Source organism: Episyrphus balteatus, chromosome 4, assembly GCF_945859705.1.
Source record: "Episyrphus balteatus chromosome 4, idEpiBalt1.1, whole genome shotgun sequence".
Lineage (NCBI taxonomy): Eukaryota > Metazoa > Arthropoda > Insecta > Diptera > Syrphidae > Episyrphus > Episyrphus balteatus.
The window spans coordinates 62,916,965-62,931,315 of record NC_079137.1 but is presented as its reverse complement, the minus strand read 5'-3'; the positions used below and the strand labels follow the sequence as shown (position 1 = coordinate 62,931,315).

Here is a 14,351-nt window from a genome sequence, read left to right as displayed (position 1 = left end):
ATCATTATTTCAAAAATGTCAGTTTTTGACTTATCGCTCTTTTGCACTGAGGGTGCGATATGACAATGATGCTAATTACAAAAAAAAAAGATTTTTTTTTTTCAGTACAAATAACGTTTGTTTTACATCCTCACCAGCCCAGAACTGACATAAGCTGGAAGTTCCCCACAGAAAATTAGGCTTTTAAGCTAAATGTCAAATTTTGAACAACAACAAAAAGAGGATTTCGTTGTGTTTTCTTGTGATGAATGCGTAAAAAGACAATTCCCCACAGTGATCCTCTACGATTTTAAGGTTGATCTAAAATGACGTCAAAAACTAAAAATGGGGCTTTGTTCCTGAAGGTCTCAGCAAAAATAATCCATTTTTACCAAAATTGGATTAGATTTTTTTTCGAGACTTTTTAATATGTAATTTCTTTTTGATTTTAGGTATTTTTTTTTTTTTAGAAAATTGCCCTCCCGCCTAAAGGGGGGAAGATAGACCGCCCTCGTTCCATAGTAGTAAATAATTGTATTGAACCTCTCTCCATACTTGTGCTCCAGTTCTCCATTAGCCCAGTTTTTAAGCAGTTTTATTTTTTTGATTAAATTAAAAATATCTCTATATAATATTTTAAGTGTTAAAAAATTAAGGAATATGACGAAAAAAGAAATAATATAGAAAATATCAAAAATTTGAGCAGCAAAAACAAAAGTTAAAGTTTACTCAACTTGTTTCCGAACTTCTCAGCTTTCTTCGCCTTCAGCTGCAACATTGTGTGCAGTCAATATTCAATTTGATTCTAAAGAAAATACTTGGAAATATGTACTCCACAAAAGGATTTGCAGTTTTGGTAGATTGTAGGAATTGTTGGCACTCCCAATTCTTGATTTGCGACAGATTGATACCAAAATCCTGTCAAAATCGATTATGTTAGTGCGATACATTTTCGATTCAGGTTCAGTCGATAACACCTTAACTTTTTTTTAAAGGTAGATAAGTCTTGTGTCGAATTGACAATAACAAGACAATTCAATAGTTGTTTTCCAAATTTGTTAGTAGTACCTACCTATGACTTGGGTTTTTACATATATTTATTTTGAAAAATGCATTCTGTATAGTTAAGACGTTAAGAAGAGAAAATGCGCAATAAGTAGGTACTTATTCCAGATGTGTTCGAATCGAAAGTACTGTGATCTACATACAAACTAAAATGCGAAAAATCTAGATAACTTAAAAAGTTGTTAAGATTGTTAATAAGATATCCTAAATAATATTTTTTGGTTCTCATTTTGGACTTAGTGATTCATATGATCTTTTAAAATTTCAAAATAGCTAATTTGATTCCTTGTATGTCTGTAACATGTTGTAAAGCACACCACACCAATTTGTTTAAGTTTTTGTACTTTGTACTTTCTTTATTGTTTTATTAATGAATAAATTAAGGACACTATTAAAATTTATTAAAAAGAGGACAAGTGACTGTCTTTTTAAAAATATTATAAAGGTCACAGCATTGAATAATTACAAATAGAAGTGACACCGCAGATTACTCATGCGACTATAAGAGTACCGGAAGATAGATGAACTACAGGTTTGCGCCTCAACTATCATGTATTTTCGAGTTGAATCTTAACTAATAATTTTTTTAAACCTTCATAAAAAAATTAATAATTATTATTATACATTTCAAAGAGCTTATATTGATATAAGTTTTCGTATTTTGAAAAGTCGTATTAGTCTAGAGAACAAGGCCGATGCCTTTTACTCCTACTGGCCTAGGTTCGAATACCGGTAAAATTTGAAACTTTTTTTTTTGCGGAGATTTTTTTTGAGAAATTTAATTAATTTGTATTCTAGTAATGTAGAAAAAAAAAAAAACAATCTCAATCTCCCGTCAGATTCGAACCTGGGCAGGTAAACTTAACAAGCATGCACCTTATCCTCTAGGCTATCTCCACTTTTTGAAATAAGAAAACTTTTATCCATATGTAAAAGCTTTTTAGGATTTGATTTTGGGTTGCTGGATTTGCTTTAGGATTGTTGGCTTTGCTTTTGGATTGTTGGATTTGCTTTTTTAATTCAACGCACGATACTAGCGACTACAATTTTACAGCGGAAGTTTCCCTGGGTGTCCACTTCTATTTGTAATTATTCAATGGTCACAGCATATAATAGTGATCGTAACAAAGCAAGATAGTAAAAAATTTAAAAATCTAGTTCGATACAAATAACAAAACAATGCAACCAAAGGCTGAAACAGCAGGCCTCAACTACTCTTTAACCTTTGATTCCACCATTACTTTTTGGGTCTTTAATCAGTTAAAACTACTTTGTACCACTAAATTAGTATCTACCCTTACATTACATTTATAATCTAGTTCGAAGATAAATCCACGGAATAGAAACACTGAAGCTTGGGAAACTAAGTCCATCGACTGAGATAACACAAAAACATTTAAACGATGCTAAAGACATTTTTCGGACTTTCTACACAAAAATTTTAAACTTCTGTAAACATCATCCGTCGGAATTTGGCAAGTTATAAACCCATTTAATCCTAATGTAAGCTTCTAATAGATAGACATTAAGAAGTTTCCTTATCGGAAATAAATAATAACAAAAACAATTCTTATCATAATGTATGTATACGTGTAAAACTTTGTTAACTTTTCATAAACATTTGCAAAACATCCGAATCTAATAAATTGTTAAGCGAACAGAATGAATATTTTTCTCCACAACACACTTTCCCGAACAGCCACCATTTAACGTTACATCTTCCAGTCTACTTCCAATATAAAAAACCAACTCAATTCCACCATTATTAAAATTATTCTTCTGTAAAACCCTATTTCCAGTGTCTCAAATTACACTCATCCAACCAACCACCATCTCACTTGCGCTAACACACTATTTCCATCTCTTTTTTACTTATTACCTTGTATTCCACTTGACATTCTTCTCTTTCTCACTGGCAACTTCTTCCCTTTCCTCATGCCGCTTTACTATCGTTATCCCTCTTCTTTTCGGTTAAAGAAAAAAAAAAAAAACACCAAACGTTGCACACCGCACACACACTTCCAAACCAAATCAATTAGCCTTAATTTCTCTCTACTCATCTCGTTCGCTCATTTGCCTTCCGTCATCTGTTTTTCTTTCTCTTAACGTCATTCTTTTGTGCCAATGACTGTGTAAGCTTTTGCCGATTTGTTTTGTGTGAACATTCTGTCCCGTTCCCTTTACACCTCTTTCGGTATTTTGGTTTTTATTTTTGTTCGAACGCGGGCAATGGGGTGGTGACTTTATATATTTTTCTCCCTCTAACTTAGGAATTTCAAATATTTGTTCTTTCTTGTTTCTGACAAGTCTGCAATTTTTTTTTTTTGTATCATTCTTGTTGAACTGGTATTTTTTATTTTTTTGTTTCTTATAATTCTCACTCTGTGGGCGCTCACTGCTCGCAGTAGCACACTAAAACAGAAGTCGAACCACATGACTGCCGGTGTGTTTGGTTTGGTTGTTGTTGTTGTTGTTGGTGTTATGTTGTGTGCTATTATGGGCGCCCAACGAGTTGGCCGGCCCCAGTCAAGCCAACAACTTGAAAGGGCCCCCGCACAACCACTGGCTGTGTGTGCTCTTCAGTTCAGCGATTGAGCTTTACGTGTGTGCATCGCGCGTCGTGTCGCCGTGTTCGAGGTTCGAAGGTTGTGTGCGCACGCTATAACCGTACCTAAACACGGGCCAAAGCAAAATACAAAAAAGAAAAAAAAAAAATACCTCTCGTTTGCTTTGCACTCTTTTGTTTTACCTACGGTAAATTGTCGTTTGAGTTTTTTTTTTCACCCATCTCGTTTGGATTCAGTTTGACAGCTGTCAAATTGATTTTGACAGAAACAGTATTTTGTGTTCGGAAAAATAGAGTCTTGTCCACTGCTTTGTTTGAATAACTTGCTCATTTTGTTTGATATTAACAAGTATTCTCTTCAACAATCAACTTTACACATGTGCATCATCCGGAGCGCAACAACTTTAGCGTGCTGTCATGTTGATTGGTTCGAATATCGGTAGTGAGTTTGGACAATTGCCAAGTGCTCCGTGGAGTATGGAGCCACAAAGGCCACCGCTAACAATAGCAGGCGGTGCTGCTGCGGGTGCAGCTAGTGCAGTGACAGCTGCAGCAGCTGTGGGCGGTAGTGGTGGCGGTGCAACAATACCGCCACCACCACCAGCGCCAACTTCATTGCAATTATCACCGACTGGTGAGTAAGATGTTAGCTAATAGATAGATACCTACAAATTTAATTAGTTTCGATTGGGTGTCATTTGTCAAATGAGGCGAATTTTATTGACAGATGATTGACATATTGAGTTCATCAAATGCTTTAAAGTGGTGCGCAATTTGTGGTAGTTAGTAGGTAGATAATAATCGGCGGGTTCTAAACAACAGTATCAAAGTTTAAACATTTAATACCTTTGAATGGTTTTACATAATTTACGATTAATAAACTACTGCAATAAGTGCCTTTAAATTCTCACCTACCTGTCAATGTAAGCACTATAACACTGTTTGAAAAAAATTGTTTGTGGAAAACCTCGATCGACATCTAATTTGTTATTTCAAATTTTTTCTGAATCTTTGTCATTCATTTTTAGCATTTTACTTTTTTTTAACTAGGTATAGTTCGTTTGTTTAACGCATAAAGTTTTAAAGCAACAAAACAAGAAAACTTGTTATAAAAATAAGTATTTGGCACCACTGGTTTTCTTGATACACATATAGAGGGAAAAAACTCTAATACGTTCACTTTTTACATTGTTTCGAGAAAAACTAAGCAGATAATTCCAAACCATCAAACGAATCTAAGGCGAAGCATTATTTAACACAACCTTACGTTACCGCCTTTAAGGACATTCATCCGCTTTCAAATGGATTGGCAGGAGTAGTTTGGAAATACCGCGAACAGGCTTTTCCTGGATTTATTTTTTTGTTGCTTTTCATTCTTATTTTACTACAAGAAGAATATGTACCTACGTATCAATCTCCACTCCGCCAAAATCAAGAAAACCTTTATCTGTGAATTTCGAAACTAACAGGGACAAAATTTTAAGTAATGGAACATCCATAGAGGATGAGCTTTAGAATCAGACGGCTTTGGAACGTTTTCATGAAAAAAAAATGTGTTGTGAAGAAGTCAAAATTTTATCCACAGTTAATTTTAACTACCTACTATTCTTAAAAAGGTTCCACACTATCTCCGTAGTATAAACACCATGTGGAATGTATTCCCATCCTACTGCCAAACTTGTGTGATAGAAAACTATTTGTTCATAACCTTAAAAATTGTATGAATGTGTGATAGTTTAAGAAAAGTTTCATACACCAGAAATTAGTCAAATTTACCAGAAATCGAGTTAAATATACTAGAAGTAAAGTTATTTAGGTGGGTCGTTTTTGGGATTTTTTTCGAATTTCAAATCGTAACAGCGCGGAAAAGTTGTGAATGGTGAAGACTAAGAAGGGGTTCAAAAATAATTAAAATCGGTTAATATCTTCAATCCGCGCATCGGCTCTAAAGCTTGAAAAAATATTAAAAAAATGGTATTTTTACAAAAAAAATTTAAACAACCTAACATCTTTTTTTTTTTTTTAAATAGCTTTGGACAACCTTTATATTAGCTAAATATTAATTAAAAAAAAATTCTTCAAATTGGGTAAGGACTTCGGGTAGCACATGTGTTTTGAAATTTGTCGAAATATGGCAAAGTTTCTTTTTTTTTACGATTTTTTTTAATGGTTTTGAGTATTTGGTAAATTATTATAACAAAAACCAAAACGTACCAAAGTAGTAAAAAACACTTGTGTAGGTACCCTTTTTATGCTATTTCTTGGATTTTTTGATTAAATTAGCACATTTTTTACATCTTTCATATTTATTTTCACATAAAGTTGATTATTTTGGCGTTATATATTTGGCAACTATGTTTTTATTTCTAATCGATCAAGGCTTATGAAAAAAAATATTGAATTAAATAAATTCAAAATGAAGGAAGGTGAAGTATTAGATTTAAAAACCAGCGACACCTAAGAATAGGGGGAAGTGGTCACCCTTCGTACAGTTTTTACTTATTTATTTTTAGTTATTTATTTACTTGCTCCAGCTTCGAGAAAATAGACTTTATTTGTAATATGTATATTATTACACTTTACAAAAAAATTTGACACTTCTAAGTCAAAGGCTTAAATAGTTATAGCCATTTTACTGGGATTAGATTTTTGTACGAATCCTCCCCACCCGTGGGGTACCTTCGTACAGCACATGGGGTACATTCGTACAGGATATTTAAAACGTTAATTTGACTAACTTTTGATTTATCAAATGCCAAATTTGAGTTTTAAAACATTTAATTACTTATTAATTTATTAATTAATTGAACTTGACTCAGAAAAAAACATAAACAAATAAAAAACTCAATTTTTCGCGATTCGACGATTCTGAAACAAATTATTATTTACATATTTAAAAATACCAACCTTAATTTACTATAGAATGCGAAAAACTTATTATAGAGGTTTAAATTTCATTTCAATAAAACTGTAACTCCGTGTTTTGATTGTTATCTGCTCAAGAAAATTTACTGGCGGGCATACGTATGCGTACGAATGTGCCCCATGTTTGACTGTACGAATGCTCCCCAAGCTGTACATAATGCAAAAAAATCGATTTTTGAAAAAATGTACTGAGATTTTGCAATATTTATAATTAAAACACAAATTTAACACTTTAAACAACAATTCTTCATTACTGTTTAGCCAAAAACATACTTAACTTAAACACAACATGACATCAAATGTACATAAAAAAATTACTCAGAGCACTAAAAAACACTAAAAGTCTTGTGGCGACCGAATCCGTTGCACTTAGGATTCAAAATTTATCTAGCAGCTCGGCGCCTACTATGTCTATGCACACTAGTAAGCACGTGTTTGAATACCGTTTAGTTTTTGTTTTAAGCTCACTGTACGAAGGGTGACCGTGTACGAAGGGTGACCACTTCCCCCTATCAAAATAGTTTTGTTTATATAAAAAAAACCATAAGTTCCTGAAATAATTCTAATTCCAAAAAGTGCAAATAGGTATTTTCTATTATAAATATAAAATAATGCAAACAACAAACTATTTACTACACTTGAATACTGTCATAACTCAAAAATATCAAATTTTGAGATTGCCAGAGGTTATTGGAATAAAGTAATCTTTAATCCTGCAGGAACTCATTTTGTAGCTCTAGAAACTCACGGAAACAGAGCACTAGTTTTGTTTTAAAAACTTACTTTTTACATACAAAAATAGATTTATACTTAATTTAAAACTCTTCGTTTTTTGAGTTATGACAGTGTTCAAGAAAATGAGCGATATTTATTTACAAACACTTTCCGAAATTAAAAAAAAATAAATTGCACGACTGGGGTCGCACGTACTTGCTCTTATGCTTAAATTAACTCTAATGTTAGAGCTTTTTGTTTTTATTCAAGAAATTTAAAAATTGATATTTTGAAGAAATTTCAAAAGTTGTATAAAAAAATTAAATCTGTTTTTATAATTAACTAAACACCGTTTTAAATGATCTTTTAAAAAAACCAAGTAGGTATGTCATTTTTTAAAAAAATAATTTTTTATAAATAAAAATTTTCTAACATTTTTTCAAAAAAAAATTTGGTATGCCATTTTGAAGAAATAACTAATTTACACATAAAAACGAAATTTAAAGATTTTTCGTCAAACCGTTTTCAAATAATTGATTTTTCGAATAAAATTTTTGAAATATTTTTTAAAAATCCAAAAGTGTGTTTTTTGAAAATGTTCTTAAATTTTAATATTACCTTTACTTAAACGCTCTTGTATAAAAATTTTCGTTGAAAGCGGATTAGTCTTGTACGAGATATTCATAAATCAAAAAAACCGTTCTATGACAGGTACCGTTAATAACGGTACAAAAACTATTTCTTTTATTTCAAAAGTTGGCTCTTATGTGTAATACTTCACGCAAAAATTTTAATCAATATCGTTAGAGCCGTTTTTGAAAAAAATTAACTTTTCTATTTCCGTTATATGGCAGGTACCTACCGTTAGTTTTGGTCATAAAAAAAAATTTTCAATTTCTCCTCTAGGGAATCACCCAAAACTGCTTAATACCAAGTTTGAAGAAAAACACTTCACTCGTTTAGGATGCAGCTCCAGATAGAGACAGACACAGACACACAGACAGACAGACAGAATTGCCAGACCCACGTTTTTGGCATTCTCCGTCATCGTAATGTCACGTAAAATTGTTATCTCGAGTTCAATTTTTTTTACGAATCCTTAACTTGCCCTATACCTAGTACCTATATCGGAAGTAAAAATCGTCAAGGCGTTCAAAAAGAAAATTTGTTGCCACTATAAAAAAAAGAAATTTGTTTTAAATCCAAAAATTATTTTTCAGTTTTGTTTTTAAATTATAGGTATATTAAAACGTTTTCGTATAATTTTTTTCATTAAAATAAAAATCGGTTACTCACGAGAAAGTCAGAAATCAGGCACCGTTCAAAAAAATATTCTTTTTATTTTAAAAGTAAGATCCTAATTGTCACAGTACACGTATTTTTGTATAAAAATCGGTAGAGGCGTTTTTGAAAAACACAACATTTTCTATTTTCATATATGTATTTTCCATTTAAGGTTCTTCGGAACATTCACACATAGATGATACTTTACTAGCGATGGCTATTATGGTCAGTCTAGTTGACGCTTTGTTTGACAGATTGAAAATTTCCATGTCCCTTTGTGAACGTGGTGTCCTGCAAAATATTCTTTTCAATCATACTTGCAAAGATATCTTCTCTTCCTAGCTTGGGAATAAAATCACCTTAGGCTTTAGCTTATCACAATCGATTGAAGTCTTTCGTCAATATAATTTACTCAAGGTTCTGATTAGTCCGCAATATCGTTGACAAAAAATAAAATATGGTTATACCTACTCAGCCAAACTACATGCCTAAAAGAAATTTCCCTGGTTTTTATAGAAGTCATCACAGAAGCTTAACACTTTAAATTTTACTTGCATTTCCAAATTCAATAAATTGCCTAATCGTATTTTCATTTTTAAATGACAGCAATTGGCAACTAATCGTTAATTGAGCCGTTTTAATAGAAGTTCCATATATTTTCTAAATTTATTAAGTTTACAGCTTTTGAAAAAAATTTACTTACTACCATTAGCTGGCGTTAAGAACAAGTTTGTATAATATTCACAATTCACCGCAATCCAATCATACATTTTATGTTTATAATTACTATAGAGCCTTTAACATAGCAAAGTCTTAAATTTGTTTTATAAAGATGGCAAAATAATTGCATTGAGAGTTGCTCTGTGCCTGCGCTGTGGTCAGTCTTGATAATTTTTCTGATCAATATAATGATGAGGTATGATGCGACTGCATAGCCATTCCGAAACACACATATGTTTGCCACGTTAAAACACACACTCAATAAAATGCAATTTTTAATGAGATTTTCTAATCGAGTTTTAATAAGCTTGTCAAGTCGGTTAGGATTGGTCATGTCTCATGTGTTTGAGTTCAGAAAAAAAAGAAGAAAAAAACTAAAAACTATGAAATGAATTCCAGTAGCTGCTGAAATCTGTTTTTATCAATTTTGTTTCCTTCAAATAACTTATCTTTTGGTATTTTGCTACTGGAAGTTTAAGTTACGCTCGAGTTAATGCATTGCGACATTAATACGACAACATAGTGTTGTTGAGTTATAAGACCACTCTTCAAGAGCTCTCGAAGAAGTGAAAAAAATTCATAGTTTTGTGGTAAATTACAACAGAAGCCGTGGGGAATGGGGTGTTAAAGGGGGAGCAATTGGAGTTTTGAAGGGGAATAAAAATGTTCACGCATTAACATGTTATTTTTTGATTTCTTTATTGGTGTTCATTCTCCCTTTTATGCGTAAGCTGGTAACCTTTCTTACGTAGATTTATAAAAAGTATAGCTTTTCACGCACTCTTTTATAAAGGTGGGAGGAACATTTTCTAAGATGGAAAATGTGGTTTTTGTGGTCGGTATTTTCAAAAGCAATTTTTCTTTGCGCATTGTGCGCTTTGTGCGCATAGGCTTTTGATTATGAAATTGCAAACTGTTGCAATTTATACTTTAAGGTGTGATGTTTTTAGGAATTTGTTTTTTTATTTTAAGGTACAAGCGTGACTATTTTATGTTAGGTATATCTTCAACGGATAAAGAATAGAAACAAGAGTAAATATTAAATTACATATTTTTTTTACATATTTTTCTAAGTCACCAAGGAATCTAAACTTTCAATATAATGTATATTGAACACGTTACGGCCTTTTGTCTATACAAAATTTTAACACTTCTTCCTCTCGGAGATATCTTTATCAATATGCGATTTTTATTCCACAATGCTACCAGTGTAGTGATAAAGCGAAGAATGAATCCTTCCAGTCGCTATTTCTTTGCAAAACTCCGTAAGACTTTCCAAAGCTGCTTCTTTGGTCTAAAAAAACAATTGAGTGTGAAAACCCCCTCTCGTGCAACTAATTTGCCTCTGTACGCAGTTTCTATGATCACCACCCTGCTGGCAAAGAAATATGCTTCGTGTGATTTTTGGTCATTTCTGCCTTATGAATGGAGAAGAAGATTCAAATAAAGGTGAAATCATCAGAGATGCCTTGGTTGGTCTCTTCCAAAGTAATTTAAAGCAGTTGGTTAGAGATAAAGCTGTCTAATATGCTTTTCGGTTGAGGCCCAGATCCACAAAGGATTCTTTCGGAGCTTATACAACTAACCTAAGCTAAGTCCGTTAAAATTGCCAAACTAGACAGTTGATTTTTCTCGTTCGGAAAAGTTAAGCCACAAGAAGTCGATTTTCTTTTGTTTTTATATTTCGTCCCTGGCCCTTGACGAATTTAATTGGACTGTTGCTCGAAACGCCAGAAAACTGCTCTTTTTGTTTAGCCAGCTACTTTTAGATCAAGTCACAAGCCCTCTCTTGACTTGACGTCTCACCAGTGCTTTTATTTGATGAGACACTGTGACAAATTTCATCACAACCAGTGTCAGGAACTCAGTTTAAAAAACACTGCTGAAAACAGTGGCATGCTACTACTACACGGATTTCTAAAAGTATTATCGGTATCTATTTTTGTGTTAGATACCTATTAAAGACTAGATTTTCAGAATAATGTCACCTTGTCTTGCCAGTAAAATGGCGGTCATAAAGTGCTACTGGGGTATTTTATAAAACCATTGCTTTCCTCTTTCGTCTTTCATTTATGTTAAAGACCCTCAATGCCAAATTTCAAAAAACAAACACTTAAGCTCTTAAGCGCTTTTATCAAAAATCTTTTAAAATTTTATCAGACCCATAAATCTTTTTGGTTTCATTAATCTGTAAAAGGGAAATTTTAGGGAAATTTTTGTCAAAATTGAGGTCTCCTCACATCCCTGGTAAAATAAATTATTTTTTTTTTTAAGCAAAATATGTGAGAACAAGTGAGAAAGCATTATTTGTTGGAAAAATGCGAAGAAATGCAAAAAAAAAAGAAAACAAATTTAGAAAACTCGGTTTTTAATTTTTTACTTCCAAAACAGGTACTATAGGGCAAGTTTAGGATTCGTAAAAAAATCGAACTCGAGATAACAATTTTACATGACATTACGATGATGGAGAATGCCAAAAAAGTGGGTCCGGCAATTCTGTCTGTCTGTATGAACCTCGAGCTAAAACTACTGAAGTGATTTTCTTCAAACTTGGTAGTTAACAGTTTTGGGTGATTCCCTAGAGGACAAATTGAAGTTTTTTTTTTAGGACAAAAACTAACAGTACCTGTCATATAACGGAAACAGAAAAGTTGATTTTTTTCAAAAACGGCTCTAACGATTTTGATTAAAATTTTTCTGCTTACTGTTACAGATAAGAGCCTCCTTTTATAATAAAAAAAATATTTATTGTACCGTTATTAACGGTACCTGCCATACAATGGTTTTTTGGATTTATGAATTTCTCATAAAACAGATTTCAACCAAATTTTTAATACAGAAACGTTTAAACAATCATTACTTAAAAAAATTTTAAATTTTTCAAAAACACATTTTTGGATTTTTAAAAAATATTTCAATTTTTTTTTTGAAAAATCAATTTTTTGAAAACGAGTTGGTGAAAAAATTTGAAATGTTGTTTTTATGTGTAAATTAATAATTTATTCAAAATTGCATATCAACTATTTTTTTGAAAAATGTTAGAAAATTTGTATACATAAAAAATTATATTTTTAAAAAACGGCTCCTTTTTATACTAGAAATAAAATGGCATACTTAGTTTTTTTTTGTAAAAGATCATTTAAAACGGTATTTAATTATTTATAAAAACAGATTTTATTTTTTTTGCACCACTAACGAAATTCCGTGAAAATATCAAATTTTAAATTTTATTTTTATTTAGGAATGAATGCTGATAGCAAAAATAAGGGAAATGATGGCCAAATCAACCCAATAATTAATCTTCAGATGCTTTTGGAAAATCGGAACATTTTTTTTCAGCAACATCGTCATAATCGGAGGATGGATTCTTCGAACCCGGAATAAACTTTCACAGCAAATAGCTTTGTGTTGCTCTTCATTTTGAGCAAATCATTAAAATATTATTAAAAACATGGCCGAAATTGATTTTTTTTTTTCTTTTAATTTGTATTTCAAAAAATTAGAATTAAAATTAAAGAGATACAAAATAAAAATATCAGCTATTATATTCACTTTTTTATTGCATTTGATTATCTAATGACATTTCAATGACACTTTTAAAATTTAATGAGCCAAAAATGAGCATATAGGTATCTAGTTTATTATGGTGTCTAAAAGCTTTTAAAATAAGTGCTTAAAACCAAAAATTTAATTTTAAAAGTCCTTCGTGAAATCAGACATAAGTATGTTCAATTTTCAATATTCTTGATGGTACCAAGCTCACAGGGTTGTATTGTATGTTCAAATATTTAACCATTGCTGTCAGAAGTTCGTTCAGTTAAACCGTTCAAGTAATGAAACATAAAGTTGGTTGAACATTGAGTTGAAATTCCCCAAAAAGACTTTCCGATGAATCACTTTTTTCTCACAAAAATTCTTTTTAAATATTTCCACAAACTTTCTGTAAACTTCTATTAATCCGTTTTGCGAGCATATTTCCCATATTTATCTTTTTTTAAAATTATTTTTTCTTTTCTCTTTATTATTTTTTTTGTGAAAATGTTCAAACTAATTAGTTCAATAGGCGGAAAGCATTTGTTCACCATCGAGTTTGGCTGCGGCAGTTTTTTCAGCGTGGCACAAACAGTGTTACCCAGTAGATATTGTGGTTGGGGGTGAAGGCAGTCAGTGATGGCAGCAGCGGGAACGAAACGGAACCCCTGCTGGAATATACGTTGGCTGTCATCACATCACATCGTCGTCGTCGATTGTCTTTTACCATCATGGTTCTCACCGCGAACGACGTGGCAAAATGTAACAATTCCCTCAAGACCCCTCCCTTCCCCCCCTCCGACAACCCTTAAAAATTGAATTTCTATAGATAGTGATTTGCAAAACGAAAAAAATACCTGTTCATGAATGTGTTCACAGGTATTTTCGCACCTCATTTGGGTGTTTATCTTTTGGACTTGTTCTTCGTGTGTGCTTGAGGTTGAGGTTTCTTTTCTGTTTTGGCGAGAGAATGCATAATTCGGATTTATAACGATGTTTTGTCGGTCGGTCGTTTCGTCGTTCGTTGTTGTCGATTATACGAAAAATTTCAGCAGAAAACGAGAATGGAGACATCATCACTTTTAGCTGCGAGGTAGGTAGGTAGTAGGTATACCTACAACATAAACAGGAATATTATTTCGACTTGAAACATATGACACACTCCGTGGAACGAACTATAACAGCTTCTGGGTTGAGAGAGGGGGACTCTGATGATGGGAAACAGAGGAACATTCCCACTCTTATAGACCATGCCACCACCAAGAAGTCGGTTCGGTACCTATACAGCTTGTTTCCACGACGACCAGTTGACATTATGATCGAATTAACCAGCTTGGAGGGTGTGAATGTGCATATTGAACGAGTGCAAGAAACCAGGAGTAGAAATAAGCTGTTTGCTATACAAGCTCAAGTAGCACACTTGTGTATAAATTGGTGTAAAGTCATTAATTTTGGTGTAAAATTGAGAAAATTGAAAAAATATGGCGTATTTCTCAAAATTAGTGGTATAAAAATTATACCACTGTCTTTTCTGTACAAAATATCAACATTTTTTTAAGATTCCGTG

At 32.3% G+C, this 14,351-nt stretch overlaps 1 protein-coding gene across 2 annotated transcripts in view; it reads left to right on the top strand.

The window, feature by feature from the left end:
* The first annotated feature begins 3,590 nt into the window (after nucleotides 1-3,590).
* LOC129917690 (paired box protein Pax-6-like) overlaps nucleotides 3,591-14,351 on the top strand; it is a 60,974-nt gene continuing 50,213 nt past the window's right edge. Inside the window, exon 1 of one of the 2 annotated variants that reach the window (XM_055997752.1) lies at nucleotides 3,591-4,244. In XM_055997752.1, coding sequence (XP_055853727.1) covers nucleotides 4,028-4,244 — 217 coding nt within the window. In that variant the 5' untranslated portion in view covers nucleotides 3,591-4,027. The remainder of the gene's footprint in view (nucleotides 4,245-14,351) is intronic. The other variant, XM_055997751.1, reaches the window with a different exon arrangement.